The 15356-nt window shown below is 45.6% G+C and overlaps 1 protein-coding gene across 3 annotated transcripts in view; it reads left to right on the forward strand.

Moving 5' to 3' along the window:
• Positions 1-14383, forward strand: part of LOC127472086 (synaptotagmin-like protein 2) — a 40811-nt gene extending 26428 nt beyond the window's left edge. The window contains exons 12-19 of one of the 3 annotated variants that reach the window (XR_007904866.1): positions 1638-1807; positions 2604-2706; positions 3360-3521; positions 4217-4295; positions 4856-4955; positions 5144-5349; positions 6494-10536; positions 14351-14383. Coding sequence is in view for 2 of the 3 variants with exons in the window: in XM_051789748.1 (XP_051645708.1) it covers positions 1638-1807; positions 2604-2706; positions 3360-3521; positions 4217-4295; positions 4856-4955; positions 5144-5349; positions 6494-6639 (966 nt within the window). In the remaining variant the exon portion in view is untranslated. Of the gene's footprint in view, positions 1-1637; positions 1808-2603; positions 2707-3359; positions 3522-4216; positions 4296-4855; positions 4956-5143; positions 5350-6493; positions 10537-14350 lie in introns of those variants that run through there. The other 2 variants (XM_051789748.1, XM_051789758.1) reach the window with 2 other exon arrangements.
• The last annotated feature ends 973 nt before the right edge of the window (positions 14384-15356 follow it).

Consider the following 15356-nt stretch of genomic DNA (forward strand, 5'->3'; position numbering starts at 1 on the left):
AATTCCCTGTAAGTGATAGCCCCCACTCCCAAGTGCAGATGATCTGAAGCCTGGCAGTGCAGAAGATGGGAAGGGACTTTTTCTAGGTGGGAAAATGAGGCACACAGCTATTAAGTGACATGTTTGTGGTCTAGGACTGCAGATGGGTGCCCTCTGCAAGCTCATCCTTTATCAGCAGATTCGAAGGAGCTCAGAGTTGGAAAGCAAAAGAGTGACTTAGAGCTTTAGCTTCTAAAGAAAGATGAAAAGAGCTGAGTGTGTTTAGTTGAACATTTTTAAAAGATTTCTTAGAGACATTGTTCAGAGAGAGAGCTGCTTAAAAGTGCTTGAATTTGCTGTGTTACTGTTATGGGTATTTCCAAGGTCTATATTTGAGATTTAAAGATAATATGTGAAGCAAAGCTGGTAGGGAGAGGTCATGAATGTAGATAAATACATTAAGAACTTGGGGCATCTAAGTCCTTCTCCTAATTTGGAGCATCTGGGAGCTGTTAATGAGCCTTTAGTGCCCAAGTCATACAAGTGTTCTTGAAAATCTCATTCAGGATTCTCTGCTGGAGTGAGGATCCCGATGGGACAGTAAATGCAGCTCCAAGGACTGAGAGGAGATGTTTAGCAGGTTTTTGTCAGTTATAATAAAATCCAGAGCCAAAGGAAGTAGGGAAAGACAGAGAAGAATCGGGTTAATTACTAGGAAAGTTTTTTGATAAATGTTCATGACTGTACCACAGAAAAGTGCCAAGAGGGTTAATGATTTGCTTTGTAAACAGCATTAGCTTTTATGATATCCTGTCAGGAATCATGAGTGATTGGTTCAATAGAAAATTCTCTCATCTTTCTGGAGCTGAGCTTTGCTTGTGCTTCATCACTTTCTGTCAGTGAAAAACAATGTGGAAAAAAGAATTCCATGTTGTATGGGCAAATGCAGTTTGTTCTGGGAAATCTGGGTGCCTAGCTCCAGATTTATATCTGCAGAAACCTTTGGGGCAAGTAGATGCACACAGGCTGTCTCTGGTGGGGCAGTGGCTTTCCAGGACAGGGGTTGTATCTGTTTTGTACCACTCCATGTACATTATGAGTAAGTAACAAGATAGTAATAGTTTTTCCTACATTTCCAGTCTGAATTGGGTTCCAGGGTTCTTACTAGCCTGTTTTAAAAACTAATTGACAATTGTGTGACTGTATCTATTTGAAATAATAAGTTCATATACAGATAGTTCAAGTTCTCTCAATGTTATTTCCATCTCAGTGATGAGACTGAGTCAGGATAGCAGTTGTTTGTACTGTAAGTATAGGGAAGATACTTGAATGTTCCCCCCAGTAATATTTGATTCCATTTCCCAAAGTTTGAGGATTTAGCAGTGAAAAAACTTCTGTATTTCTTTAGCATTCAGGAGAATAGTACTTCTAAGTTCTGGTCTAGGATAGCACGTCCTTGTGAGACCCTTATTTGGGTTCTCCAACCTTTGCTTGTTTGAGAACGTCTGTGAACCAATTCTATGTCCTTGACTGCATAAGGACAGAAATGGCAGATTATTTCTCTGGGAATGCACTTCTCAAACTATCATGCTTGTCCAAAACCAAAGTTAGGACTGTGCCTGTTTCAGTGGCACTGACCTTGCTCTTTCACATGGCAGGTGAGTGGCAGTGTGCTCAGTGTCTACAGCGGTGATTTTGGGAGTGTGGATGCCCAAGGTACTGTGGAATTTGCTCTAGACTATGACGAGAAGAACCGGGAGTTCCAGGTCCACGTGTCCCAGTGCAAGGACTTGGCTGTAGTGGATGAGAAGAAAGGCAGATCTGACCCGTGAGTGACACTTTGGTGTCTTCTGACTTTCACACTGCTGAATTCTGTCTTCTGGAGGATTTTTTTTTCCCTTTGAATGTCATGGTTTCTTCCTTCCTTCAGACTTCTGGTGCATGCTCACTGCTGGGACTTTCCTAGCTGATGGTTCTGAAGCCGTTGGCTTCAGTAAAAGTGTTGCCAGACTTAAAATTGAACAGATTGAGAAAGCTTTGATCACTGCAAAGACAGTTCCTCTTATCGCTGGGATATGTTCTCCCTGCATCCATGTGAACCTTGATCTCCCCATGGTGAACAGACTTGGTAATAACTGTGATGATGCAGACACGTGTCTATATGAACAGGAATTCCACAGATAAGTGCTGTTAGGGGCACAGTGGTAGTTGTAGTGGTTAGTGATCTCTAGTTTGAAAGATGATGAAGAGGAGCTTGGATTTGAACCCTTAAAGACATTCCACCTCTTTTCTCCTGTCTATTTTCTCCCTGATTTTGAATGCACAGACATGCTATAGTTCTGGTCATTTCAGGAAATGGATATATGGCCTTGCTGCCTTCCCAGGAAGGCAGCTTAGACAGCTGCCTCTTCTGAATGTTGGTGACATCCATCCATCTCCAGTGAAATTTATAACTCCACATGCAAGCCAAGTTAATATCCCAGCAGGTCTCTTAATTAGTTTTTCCCCTAAAGAGTTGATTCCAGGTCTGTTGTTTCCATGTCACAGTTCACAAGTGTTTCTTGCTTATTAGAGAGCATGGTGATGTGGGACAATACCCAGCTGGAGTTTGTTTTCTTTTCTAGGTATGTTAAAACTTACCTGCTCCCAGACAAAGCTAGGATGGGTAAGAGGAAAACTTCAGTGAAGAAGAGGACGGTGAATCCTATTTACAACGAGGTGTTACGGGTAAGAACAAATACATGCTCTGAAATCCTGTGTTGTAGCAGGCACCTCTACCAGGGCAGATCTGGAAAGATCCTGCCTTCCTGGCCAGGCTTCTTTGCCTGCCTCCCACCAACACTGCACTGCTCTTCCCTTGGGTTTGTGAGGCCTGGGATGTTAAAGGTTTCTTTGCACCCGTCTGTGTGGCACTCAAGATTCTCTGTCAAAATCACACAGTGATCTTTGGGTGAGATAAGGACTTGCAGCCTGTGCTGCCTCCAGCCAGAGCAAGGGGTGTTCGTCCTCCCCTTCCCTGGAATGCAGTCACAAGGCATGGGACTAGTAAGAAAGGTCTGCATTATGTGATCTTACTCATCAAAGCATAGAGGATTATTTAACAATGCCCAAGCCTGTGTTAATAATTCTTGAAAGAATATTGGTTTTACCCTGTGATGAATGGAGTGCCAGGTTTCCCCGTGCTCAGCAGAAAAGCTTTATCAGGGTAGTAGTACTGCTGCAAGACAAAAAAGGAGGTGCTCAGAGTGAGGCCAGTCCATTACTAGTGCATGTGTGGGGTGAGTGTCTCAGAGCTTATTCAAACTTTTGAGCAGTTTATTTCTAGTTTGAAAGAAACAGAAGAAAAATTTGAACAGCCTGACTTCTCTTCCTTCCTCTAGTATAAAATAGAGAAAATGGTATTGCTGATCCAAAAATTAAATCTGTCTGTTTGGCACAATGATCCACTGGGACGTAACAGTTTTCTGGGAGAGATCGAAATAGACTTGGCCAGCTGGGACTGGAGCAACAGGAAACTCAACTGGTACCCACTGAAGCCCCGGGTAAGTGTGTCTCAGCTGCAATCCCAGTTTTTAGCCCAACCCTGAAGCCTTTAGAGGTGGCACAAGTCCTTCCTGAGTCCTCTGAGGTCTTTGGGTGTGGTGGAGCAGAACCACCTGAACTGTACCCAGAGAACAACCCCTAGACGAGTTTGTGCAGGGTTCAGTGCTCTGAACAGTGGCCTTCTTGAGTCTTACTTAGTGACTGATCTGTAGGGACACTTTCATAAATGCAACATGACCCCAATCACAGAAACTCCGACATGACTTTGCCACTCTCTACTCACGTAAAGACCATCCCTTAAAAATAGACAGCACAGTACTAAGTGAAGCAGCTGAACATGCCTTGAGAGGTGAATATTGAGGTGCCACTGCTTGTCAAGCCTGTACAGCTTCCTGCGTGCTTCTGGTCTCAGGTCTTTCATCAAATAAAGAACATTTGTCTTTCAGAACAAAGATGCTTAATTATATTCAGCTGGACATGTCTGGAAGGGCAGCCTTGCTCTGAATCCTCAGGCTTTTGGTTCTGAGTTTGAGAACAAGGCCACAAAGAAAGAGGCTACCCTAAGAAGGGGCTGCTCCAGCCATGCAAAATCAGAGTTTGTCCATCTGTGCCCCTCCATTGAACTCAAAAGCTGTTTGCCTTGCTGTGTTTACACAATCCTTCATTTAGTCAGTCATAACTCTTTCTGTTTCAGAGCCTGTCTGCTGTTAACGGTGTGGATCATCGAGGAGTGATGAGTTTGTCTATTAAGTATGTCCCCCCTGGAAGCCTAGGTAAAATGTGGTTCATGCATTAAATATTGCTCATATGTAGACACACAGCTTGCAATGCCTCATCTGTTTAAAGGCTGGTTAAAGAGGAATCTTAATTAGAGCAAGATCTTAGAGATCAGCACAAGGGCAGAACCAGCAGTGCTTAATAGCCCTGCCAACAGCCTACATCTGATTTTCACATCTGGATTTACTGGAAGAGTGCTGGGGAGAGAGGAAGGGCTCAGCAATCTCGGACTCATCAGCTGTTACGAGCACTGTGGGCACTGTAGGGTGCTGTGATGTGGTAGCTGCAACACAAAACCTGTATTACTGTGGAGCAGGCACAAGGCTGGGTTGGCTCAGCAGCTCCTTCTCCTTTCCTGTGTAAAAGCAGCACCAGCACACTGTGTCAGGAGCCTCTGCAGGTGTGACAGCACTGGCAGTGGTGCTGAGACACCCAGGGAGGGGGAGTGAGTACCCAGAGGAGTCACTGTCTCCCCTGGGTCCTGCAGAGCAAACCTGTCATCCTGGAGCTCTTGCAAGGACTGGCGTGACAGTTCTTCTTGTCTCCTACATGGCAGGTCCAAAGAATCCTCCCTCTGGTGAAGTTCACATTTGGGTCAAAGACGTCAAGGACCTGCTGCAGTTACGTCCTTCTGGAGTTGACTCCTTTGTGAAATGGTGAGTGCATGAGCATGGTATTGGCTTTGCTCCTGGATCTGTGCCTCCCAAAAGCCATGTGTTTCCTTGAGACCCATTTCCTTCTCTCTTCAGAACTTAGGCTTGTTTAGACCAAGGAACTTCATAGGAACAATCCAAATTTTAGGTGCTATTCAGTGGTTCATGCTGTGTTTTTTCTCCTCTCAAAGCTATGTGCTTCCAGACACCAGTAAGAAGAGTTACCAAAAGACCCGAGTCATCAAAAGAGACACAAACCCTGTTTTCAATCACACTATTGTGTATGATGGCTTTCATACAGAGGATCTAAAGGATGCTTGTGTTGAACTGACTGTGTGGGATCATGAAAAGCTTACCAACCATTTCCTTGGAGGAATCAGGCTGGGCCTTGGGACAGGTAAGTGTTTTCCTTTATAACTCAATCCTGTTACTGTAGTGCTGAGCAATGAGATAAAATGCAAAGTTGCAGAGCATTTTCTTGTTGGGGAGAAACCAGGGATGGGGAGTCTCAGTATCTGGTTAGAGTCTTGGTACCTGCACTGTTTGGATGGAGGGGGCCCTGGTGCCATGATAACAACCCTCTGTTCCCATGTTTTCTGCCAGCATCAGCTCTGAGGTCTGGCAAAGCTCAAGAATCTCCTTGGGTCCATCAGAGGGCTTTCCTGCTGTTACAAGAAAACAGGCTGCATGACAAATCAACATTATATTGGTGCTCCTCCCAGGAAAGGGTTCAGAGATAATCTGGAATGTCATACGGGACAGCACCACCTGGTGACTGTCCAGCCTTGAAGTGCTCTCTGAGGGAAGATTTCAGAAGGTTGCAATCAAGGATAACTTTTCCTTTAGGGTATCAGGAAAAGGCTCATGGTAGCTGGAAGATCTGCCTTGCAGGTGCACCTGTGGTTATTGGATTTGCTTATGTGTTCTCTGTTTTCAATCTCTAATGTCACCAGGAGGGTTGTGAACTATCCAGTGGGAAGGGGCAACAAGAATAAGCCCATAAGCAAGATACAAAAATACCAAACCCAGGATTAGCTGTGATCTAAATTTAGACTTTTATCTCATTAACAAGTAATTGGCATATGAAAAATTAATTGGATAATTGACTTGGAATTGATGTACACACTTTTCCTCTATGGTATGTTTGATTCCTAAACAAATGAAGCAAAAGAATTTTGACAAATACCTCACCCTGTCCACAAGAAAATCTTTTAAGGGGAAAATGAACCCTTTAAGACCTTCTTTACCATTCAAAAAGACACAGGAAGGGCTTGAGCCCAATAGTATTTTCCTTGGCAGGTTACATTTAGGGTTCTTGCCTTTTATGGCTTTTGCAATGACTTCGTTCTGAACTCTGGTGTAAAATGGAGCACATTTGCAGAAGAACAGAAGGTGTTCAAGGTGCAACCTGCTGAGGGAAGTCAGCATCGTATTTTATGTTAAGACACTGCCTGCAACAGTTACATCCCATTGAATATTTTTGCATGGAGTGGAAACTCTTTGTGTAGCTCCCAATGCTGTAGTTTTCTCGTTCTTTCCAGGTTTGAGCTATGGCATCTCTGTGGACTGGATGGACTCCACGCAAGAGGAGGTGGCCTTCTGGCAGGAGATGATGTTGGCAGCCAATGAATGGATCGAGGGATTGCTGCCACTGCGCTCTCTGGCAGGGAGGAAAAAACTGAAATAACCTATAGTTTGTGCCATAGAAATGCTGGATGTGTTCACTAGAATTAGGAAATTTCCTGCACCTTGGAGATAGAGGCCATCCACGGGGCTGCAAGTGTTAGGTTAATAAGGCAATTGATGGACAACACCTTGGAGATGTTAGTGTTAAGTACTAATTCACTGACAGAGGACATGGAAGATGCCAGACTGATGCTATACTTGATTTTGACCAAGAAGAAACTTAATTTACCCTTTTATTTCATCATTTGTATTCAGTATATTTGAATTCCATTAAGCTCCGGGAACATTGGCAGAAGGAAAAGGAGATATGGATACTTTGGGTTTTTTTACTGTTTCTTGTGCCATTTTTTTTCTGTGCAGAGATGTAGTTGTACTAAAGCAGCAGCATGGTATTATTCATACTCCCTGCAAGTGGTACACTTTGTACTTGATGTACAATTGCTCTGAGCCACCAGCAGCACAGTTTGAGAAGGGGAGCTTTGCATTTGTCGCTGGTGATAACACGTCTCTAACGTGAGGAAAATTGAGTTCCAAGGTGGATCTAAAGAAAGAGAGGACTATTTGAAGAAGCAAATGAAGCAACCTGAGTAGGATGAAAATGAGGAATTCAATATAATAATTTCTTTATGCTTTAATCTGAAAGAGTGCAGCGATGGTCCTACAGCTAGTGGGATTTTGCAGGCAGGGGCTGTTTTCCTAGCTTTCCCACAGGCTTCCTCAGTGACCTCAGGCAAGTTTTTCTATTGAAGGGACAGTTTGAGTGCAATATAAACTAAAGTGCTTGCCCAAATGTAAATATGGTTACACTGCTAATGGGCCTAATTGCAGCTTTGCAATGCCTTGTGTGCAAAACATTTCAATATGAACTAATGATGTAGGAAACAGTCTCATGTCAGCCTGGCACCACGAGCCAGGAATGAAAGGTCAAAACCACACTGGAAGGCAGGAGATGTTGGGGGCTGCTGGGAGCTGGTGAGAGAGGTAAGTAGGGGTGAGTGAATGTGAGGGGGAGCTGCAGAGCTACATTTGACTGGGAGGTCTCCTGCCTCTACATCCCCTGCTGCCCTTCTAGTCTTCCTTTCACCTGATGCCTGTCAGTGACTTGTCTGTGGCTGGAATTTCCTTTTTGCCAGTAGCTTGCAAAAAAACCCCTTTGCATCTGGCACATTGACTGTGGCAGAGTGGTGTTGTGAATATATTTCGAATTGCAGCTTTGTCATTTCTATTTTGGATGTACATATTGTGATTAAATAGAATGTTTTTCTTTAGTCATCAACTGCTCTCCTTGTCCCTATTTTTATCATGGTCTGAGTAAAAAAAAAAAAAGAAGGCAAGCAAAAAAGGTGTTAGATTTTGTTTTGTCAAAACAAATCATTTTTGCCCAAGGGCATGTGAAATATCATGGAGAAATATTTGTTGTAGCTATCCTACCCTAGATTTTGGCTCTGTGAATATTGTGGTATTCATTTTTAATGGGTTGATTTTATTTAACTCAAGCTTAGCGTAAATTTTCAGCTTAGCAAAGATGGTTGTAAATAAATGAATGGAAAAATGTACACTTGAAATTCAACAAGAGTTTTTCATTAAGTGGAGACATTTGGGATATAATCAGCAGCTTTCATGGGAATAAATAAAAGTGGTTTTGGGGTTGGAAAAAGACAATACTTGGAAATGTACCAGTTATAGTACTGAAAGCACTGAGAGAGACTCGTAGAGCAGCAGAATTAGGTAATGGCTGTCTAATGAAGAAGCTGATATATATGTAACATGTCAACCCAAAGACAATTTGTGTGTGTTCCAGCCTGGCATGTTTTGTTCACCAAGATTTGGTCATTTATTACCTTTATGGGATAAAATAACAATAGTGAGAGTTTTAAAATTATCTTTACCTTAGGTGCTGAAAACGTGAAATATTTATACGTATGTGTAACTTACCTACTGTGAGGAGCCCTGGTCGAAGGGGTGGTGGCTTGTTGCAGGGATGTTACCCACCTGACTGCTGCTCTCCTCCCGAGTGCTTCCCTATCCACAGGGTGCTCCTGGGGGTGGAGTTTCTGCTGTGGCTTGGGAAGTTGTTGGTAACACCATGGGCTTTGTCTTGGACAGCTTCTTCCTGGCAGGTTCAGGTCTCTTCCTGGCAGGTTCAGCTGATTCCTCTCCATTACAAAAATGGAGTCAACTCACCTCCTCCTCCTCTTCTTCCTCCTCCACCCCATGCACATGATGATGTTGCCAAAACTGCTGTTTGCATCAATGGAGCTGGAAATGGTTGTGTTGGCATTTCAGAAAATTAACATCATTTTCATTGGTGGTGCCATTAATGGGAGAAAAAGGGGGTCAGTGGGCCAGTTCATCCCAATGCAGTTACTTTTGTGAACTTGGCTTGGGGCTTTGTGAACAGACTATTTTAGCATTCAGATTCCATTGAGGATTTTTGTTAATCTTTTGCTGGCTTGTTTATTTAAATTAAGCCCTGATTAACTTAAGAAGCTTTCTTTGGCATTTAATGGTTTATCGAAGTAAAAGATTACACTGCCAAACCACACACACTTTTGTCACACAGCTGGTTCTGAGGCAGTAAAATTTGCTGTGCTCTATCTGTTTAACTCACTGCACACAGAAAGCACTTTATCATGAAATGATCTAAGGCACATTTATGGCCAGTGTCCTGTGGAGGAGCAGAGGAGCTTGTTAACAGTTAACAGGTTAACTGTTTGCACGTGGTTTATGATGTTGACATTTGTTGCCTGTGGATGCTGCACATAACAGAGACTCCGGCCTGTAGGCAGGTGCTGATGAAGACATGAGTTGGGTTGTAGCTGGTGAAAAAGAAAGAAAAAATGGATGGGAAGCTCTTTGACTGTATTCACTAGTTCATTGTGGAATGTGTTAAGCAAAACCCATGAAAAGGTAAGACTTTATGCATACAGTGAATGTGGGTTGTCTCTCTCAATTCCCTGGGTACGAACATGCTGGTGTGCACTGGGAGCTGAGTGTGGTCCCTGCTGGATACAGGAGTGACCCCAGGGACTGAGCAGGCCCAGGAAATGCTGGGTGTGACAGCCTGGGATACAAACCTCAGTATCTACAGTAGAGCTGGCAACTGCTTTCCATGAGGGTTCTGCATTTGAAAGTCATGTGCTTCGTTCCACTTTATGTCTGGTTTATATAACTTTTTCTTGGAAATCTTCCGAGATTGAAAAAATAAAAGGAGAGAAAGCAAAGTTGAGAAGTTTTCTGCCTCATCAGGCAAATATAATGTATGCCTCTGGCTATTCAAAACTGTTCATATTGCAGGTATCAGGAACTACTGAAAATAGTTTAGAAGCAAACTAAAGAAGAGAAACAAAGAATTATTGAATCTTGAACAACATCTAGTGAATGAGTGTCTCAGAGGAAATGGAAAAGTAGTGGTTGAATTAATTATCCATCACTAAATATTTGCCTAGCTTTATCCTCCACCAAGACAGGAAAAAAATTTAAGTACTGCATACATTTGGAGATAAAATGATACTGGCTGAATAAACCCATATAATAATGCGATCTGTTGAACTAAGAAGTGCTGTATTTTTGCAGGCTTGTTAAGTCAAATGATGTATCCAATAGACTGGTGTATCAAAAAGTGAATAAACAAACACACTTCTGATCCTGATAACTGAGCGTGAGCATATTCAGCACCAGGTTTGATCATTTGTTTTAGTTGGCTGATTTGTACTTCTATATTTTTCAAGGATTAATCCTTTTTCTTTTCCACCTGCTTACTTTGCACCCCTCAGGTGTTAAAATGGATGCCCAGGAGGAGATGTCCGTCTGAGTGCTGTCACAAAGGTTGTCAGGAGGAATTGGGAAGCTCCCTGTAAAGACCCATGGAAGAGCAATGCTGGCAAAGACATTTAAGGTACGTGATCCTGGAGCCCTGTGTCCTACTGACCTCTGGAGAGCCCCTCAAACAGAAGTCCCTTCCTGAGGGGTCGGCCAGGAGAAGCTACTTCATCCCAGGGGCTGCTTTTTGGGAGGCTCCTTGTGCTGGTGGCTCTGCCACAAGGAGCAGCTCTCCCAGGCTGAAGTTTGTGGGGTCTGGGATGACTCTGAGTGTGTTTGGCACGGCAGTACCAGCTCCTGGCCTGTTGAGAGCGGGAGCTGGCTGGTTTGGAGCAATGAGGTTTCAACTCCAGAGTGGCTATTCCCTCCTTTTCTGTTTGCCATCTTCACCCATGCTTCTGAACGTGTTGGTTGGTTAGAGGGTGTAAAAACCAGGTGTTTGTCTCCAGGAGGCCCATGGAGAAATTTCGTATTAATGATTCATAACAGATCTCTTCTGAGAAAGGGATGGGCATGATGGAGGGCTGGAAATGTCCCCTTCAGGAGCCCTACAGGAGTTTGGCAGCCCCAGACTAAGCTCCTTTTTGTTTTGCATTAATTTCCCATTCAGTCAACTTAAATGCCTCATATCAGATAGTAGAATCTGAATGAAGGGTGAAGCTGTCAGCAGGCAACAACATCCTAGAAAGAGTGGAAAAACAGAAACAGGAGCAGGATCTGAGCTTGCCAAGTTTGCTGGTCACACCAGGTTCATGATGGAGGGGTCCAGTTAACATTCCTGCTGGAAAGGGGCTGGTGGTGGTACAGTCATTGCCCTGCAAGTGACCTGAAATAGGTGCTCACTTAAGCAGGCAGATATTTGCTTTTTAAAATGCTGTAAAATCATATTATGGCTGAACTTGCCTCTGAGCTGTGGCAATTCAGCCTCTTTTGTAGACCCAAACTACCTAAACCAGCCCAGCTTTAATAAGTTGTTTTAGGAGTAACAGGAGTCCTGAGCATGAAAGCATATTTCTGCGTGTCAGTTTTCCTTTTTTTCCTGGACTGCAGTCAGGGTTTAGCAAATTACTTGGCATCTTGTATTTTACAAAATGGAAAACATTCAACACCACAGAGCCACAGTCCTACCTCGTGCAGCACCTTAAAGATCCTCAACAGGTGTGCAGCTTCTGATAAAAAGGCACGTGTTTAATGGTGTTGGACAGAACAACTGCAAGGATATTTTGCCTTTTCTCTACAGACCTGCCTATGCTGCTGCTAAACTTGAGATGCTACCAATAGGAACAGAAATCAGATTTCATGCATCTCACAACCCATAATACCATCCTGCTAGTTGTTAGCAATCCATAGTAGCTCCAGTCTGAGCTCTGGATTCAGAGGGGAAGCGAGGGAGCTGTTTTCTGGCAGTATAAGTAGCTCAGACAACTCTTTTGTAGCAAGAAAAATCACAATAACCTCTTTTCCTTCCCTCCTCTCTCTCTCCCACTCACCATTACTAATTTATCCTGATTGTAATAGCTTCTATTTGCTCTAAGCAGATCCTGTTCCCTTCCTGGGAAGAACAGCTACAAAGACATAATATTCCCAGTGGAGGGTTTGTGCTTGGATTCAGGCAGACTCAGGCAGATATAATGATCTCTTGATGGGAGCCCCCCTTTTCTGATCAGCCAACTCAGGACCATTTTAGTGTGATTGTAATCTGAAATAGGACACTGGGAGCTGCATCTGGAGCGAGCCATCCCATGGCAATGAGCTGACGTTTAATTTATTGTCACAGGGAGATGTTTGGCCAATGTTTTATGTCTCTTCAGAAAACCCAGCTGACCTGCTTGCATGTGCCAGCCATTGAGGCTGGAGGCTGTGTCATGTGCATCCTGAGTGGCACCAGAGGGTGGCTCTGCCACTTGCAGGGATGCAACCTTATCCTCTGTGCACGTCCACCCATGCGGATCACACTGTATGAGAGTTTAATCTTCCCTGTCCTTTCTGGCTGCAGAACAAATGCTAACACTGCCCCGGAGCACTGCTGTTGACTTAAGAGGCTTCTCTGGTTATTTCTGAAGTTTCTCTGCGTTTGTGTCTCCTTCACATTCTCACATTGACATGGATCCTGGCTGGCTTTGCAGCCCTGTCTCTGTGGCATTGTTAAGCTCCTTGTGAGGAGGCAGAGCCTCCTGCTCAGGCAGTGGGGCAACTCCATCTCTCTGAGGTCGGGCAGCTGCTCTGTTCTGGGCCCTTTGTTCCTCTACAGCCAAGGGAGAGAGCAACAGTGGTGGAGGATGGTTCCTCCCATCAAGCTGAGTGGGATAAATAGCTCTAAAGATGTTCCTGCCTCTCTCAGTTGAGTACAGAAGGTGCCTGGGCACTGCACCTAGAGTAGGATAGCCATTTAGGTAATGGGTTCCTATATTGATGGAGGCCCATTAATGGGACAGCCAGCATCACTTAGCCATGACTCTTTATCAAGCCTGTGTCTGCTTTACTGCTTTTGTTTTGATCCCAGTGTCACACTGGGGAACCAGTGGTACCTCTGCAGGATGTCACCCCTGGAGCCTCAGCCAGCAGGGCTGGAACTGCCTTGGTGTGCAGTACTCAGTCCCTTGAGCACTAGAAGCATTTTGCTGACAGGCTGGTGTCTGGGGAGGGAGGTTAGACAGGTTTCCCAGGGACAGAGGCTGCCACTCTGTCACAGAACTCCACCACTACAAAAGGCACTTTAGCCCAGCCAAAAGCCAAGGTGGGACAGAATCGTCACCATGTGCCTCCTGGCATTCAGCCCTGCCCACACTCCCCTCCTGCTACTGCTGTTGGAGGCTCTAAGGCTGTCACTTTGTCACAAAGTCCTAAATTATGCTCCCAGTGCTTGCTGTCAGCTGGGCTGTCAGTTCCAGAGCACCGTGTGGTGCCCTTGGCTTTACGCTTGTCTGACCACCCTGACTGACTGTGGGCATCGTATAAATAATAAACACTAATTCTCTTAACGCCTTCCCTCTGTCCTGGGTTTTACAGCAGCACAGATCAGCTAGTAGGTCATGAGTGCAATCACATCCCTATCAACAGTGTAATCTGTCTCTATGTCACATCTGGACAGGCCTAATTTAACAGGGATGTTTTTTGGAACTAGCTAATAAATTGTTTGCTCTGTGTGGTTACCCAGCCCCGCTCCCAGCACTCCTGTCATCCTGCTGTGTGGCCTGTGACTGTTTTCAGTAACTGGTCTCTGGCCTGTGTGGCTGTGTATGCATTCAGGGCTATGCTTGGATGCAGTTTATCTCTGCAACAATGAGCAGCCCCATTGAGAGTGCAGCTGGGATGTAATACCTGGGAGGGTTGGGGGTGACAGCCTGTGAGTTTGGGTGCTCCAGTTCCCCAGAGTGTTGGGATTGCTGCGCTGTTCCAGGCTGAGGCACAGACACAGCTCCTGTGCAGCAGCCCTGCAGCGAGGGATTGTGTCTCATTGATTGTTTTTTGTATCCTTGGAAACTGAAAGGGCATTAAAATTGCATGGTGTGTGCAGTGCTGATGCACTCTGCTCCTCATAGTGCTGCCTAGGGTTTGGATGGTTTCAGCCTCCAGCTGCCAGTGTGCAAAGGCAATGGCTGGCTGGGGAGAAAAACTAAGCTACAACCTGTTTAGAGGGAGTACTATCTATTTAGAGGGAATTGAATCAAGGCTAGGTTGGATGGGGCTTTGAGCAACCTGGTTTAGTGGACGGTGTCCCTGCACATGGCAGGGGGTTTGGAACTGCATGAGCTTTAAGGTCCCTTCCAAAACATTCTATGACTCTATGAAGTACCTCTGTGAATTGCAGTGATGGGGTCCAGGGGGGCATCTGGCTCCGAGACACCCCTAACCATGGCTCAGTACCTTCTCTGTTTTGTTTCTCACAGCAGAGAGCTCCTGCCCAAGAGGAGCTGCCTGCCTTGAGACCATCCCACCCCAGCCATCAGGACTGCTGAGGCCAGTGCCAGGCCCTTAATGTGGGGTTCCTGCCTTTGGAGTGTGCACAGCAATCACCACCCACCAGCAGTAGGCAGTGCAGGGTGTAGGGCAGTGCTGCCTGCATGGGAGCTCGCCTGAGGCTCCCAAGGCAGCACTGGCTGCTGGATTGGACCCTGTTTGTGGAGTCCCACAGGTGCTGCCAGCAGATGCAAGAGGTCTGGGTTCAGCCGTGCCCTCACCTGTGCTCAGGTGGGTCTCAGGCAGCTCCCTCCAGCACTAGAAGCTCTGAGGACAAAGGGTTTTCTCTGGAATTGCCCCCAGACCCACGGGAAGGAGCACTGAAGGGCTGCCTTTATTCTGGGGTTGCCAACAGCCCAGGAGGCTGCTCCGAGTGTTGCCATCAGCACTCCCGCTCCCACAGCATCTCACCAGCACCCGCTGTCCTGTCCTCAGCCAACAAACCTGCTTTTGCATCAAATCTAGGTTACTGTCTCTCAGACACCAGATTTTTCATTTCCTAAAATGGTACCAGCACAAAGGCTCTCCCAGGATCTCATTTGCTCCTGCCTTCTCACTCCTGCTAATTAGTACCGTGGCTGCCGAGTCACGCAGCGGGTGCTCATCGCTGTGCATGTGCTCAGAGAAGATGAACATCATATCTGCATCACGGGATCCTGCGGGTCCATTGGCTGGGGAAGGCAGGTTCCTTGGTGCTCCAGGAATTCCTCTAGCTACGACAGGACCTGCTGGGCACCAGCACACCCCTGGGTGGTCTCCTCAGCTCCTCACAGCCCTGCAAGTCAGGGCGCTCCAGCTGCTCCTGGTTGGAGCTCAGGCCGCTGCCGGGAAACGTCCACAGGCACCTGTGCCTTGAGATGCTCCCAGAGATGCCCCTGGTGGGTGATTCACAGGCTGCTCTTGAGTGCCTTGTGCTTGAGCACGGTCAGACCCATG

The sequence above is a fragment of the Manacus candei genome, unplaced genomic scaffold (genome assembly GCF_025592945.1).
Source record: "Manacus candei isolate 608988 ecotype Guabito, Panama unplaced genomic scaffold, ASM2559294v1 h1tg000003l, whole genome shotgun sequence".
Classification (NCBI taxonomy): Eukaryota; Metazoa; Chordata; class Aves; order Passeriformes; family Pipridae; genus Manacus; species Manacus candei.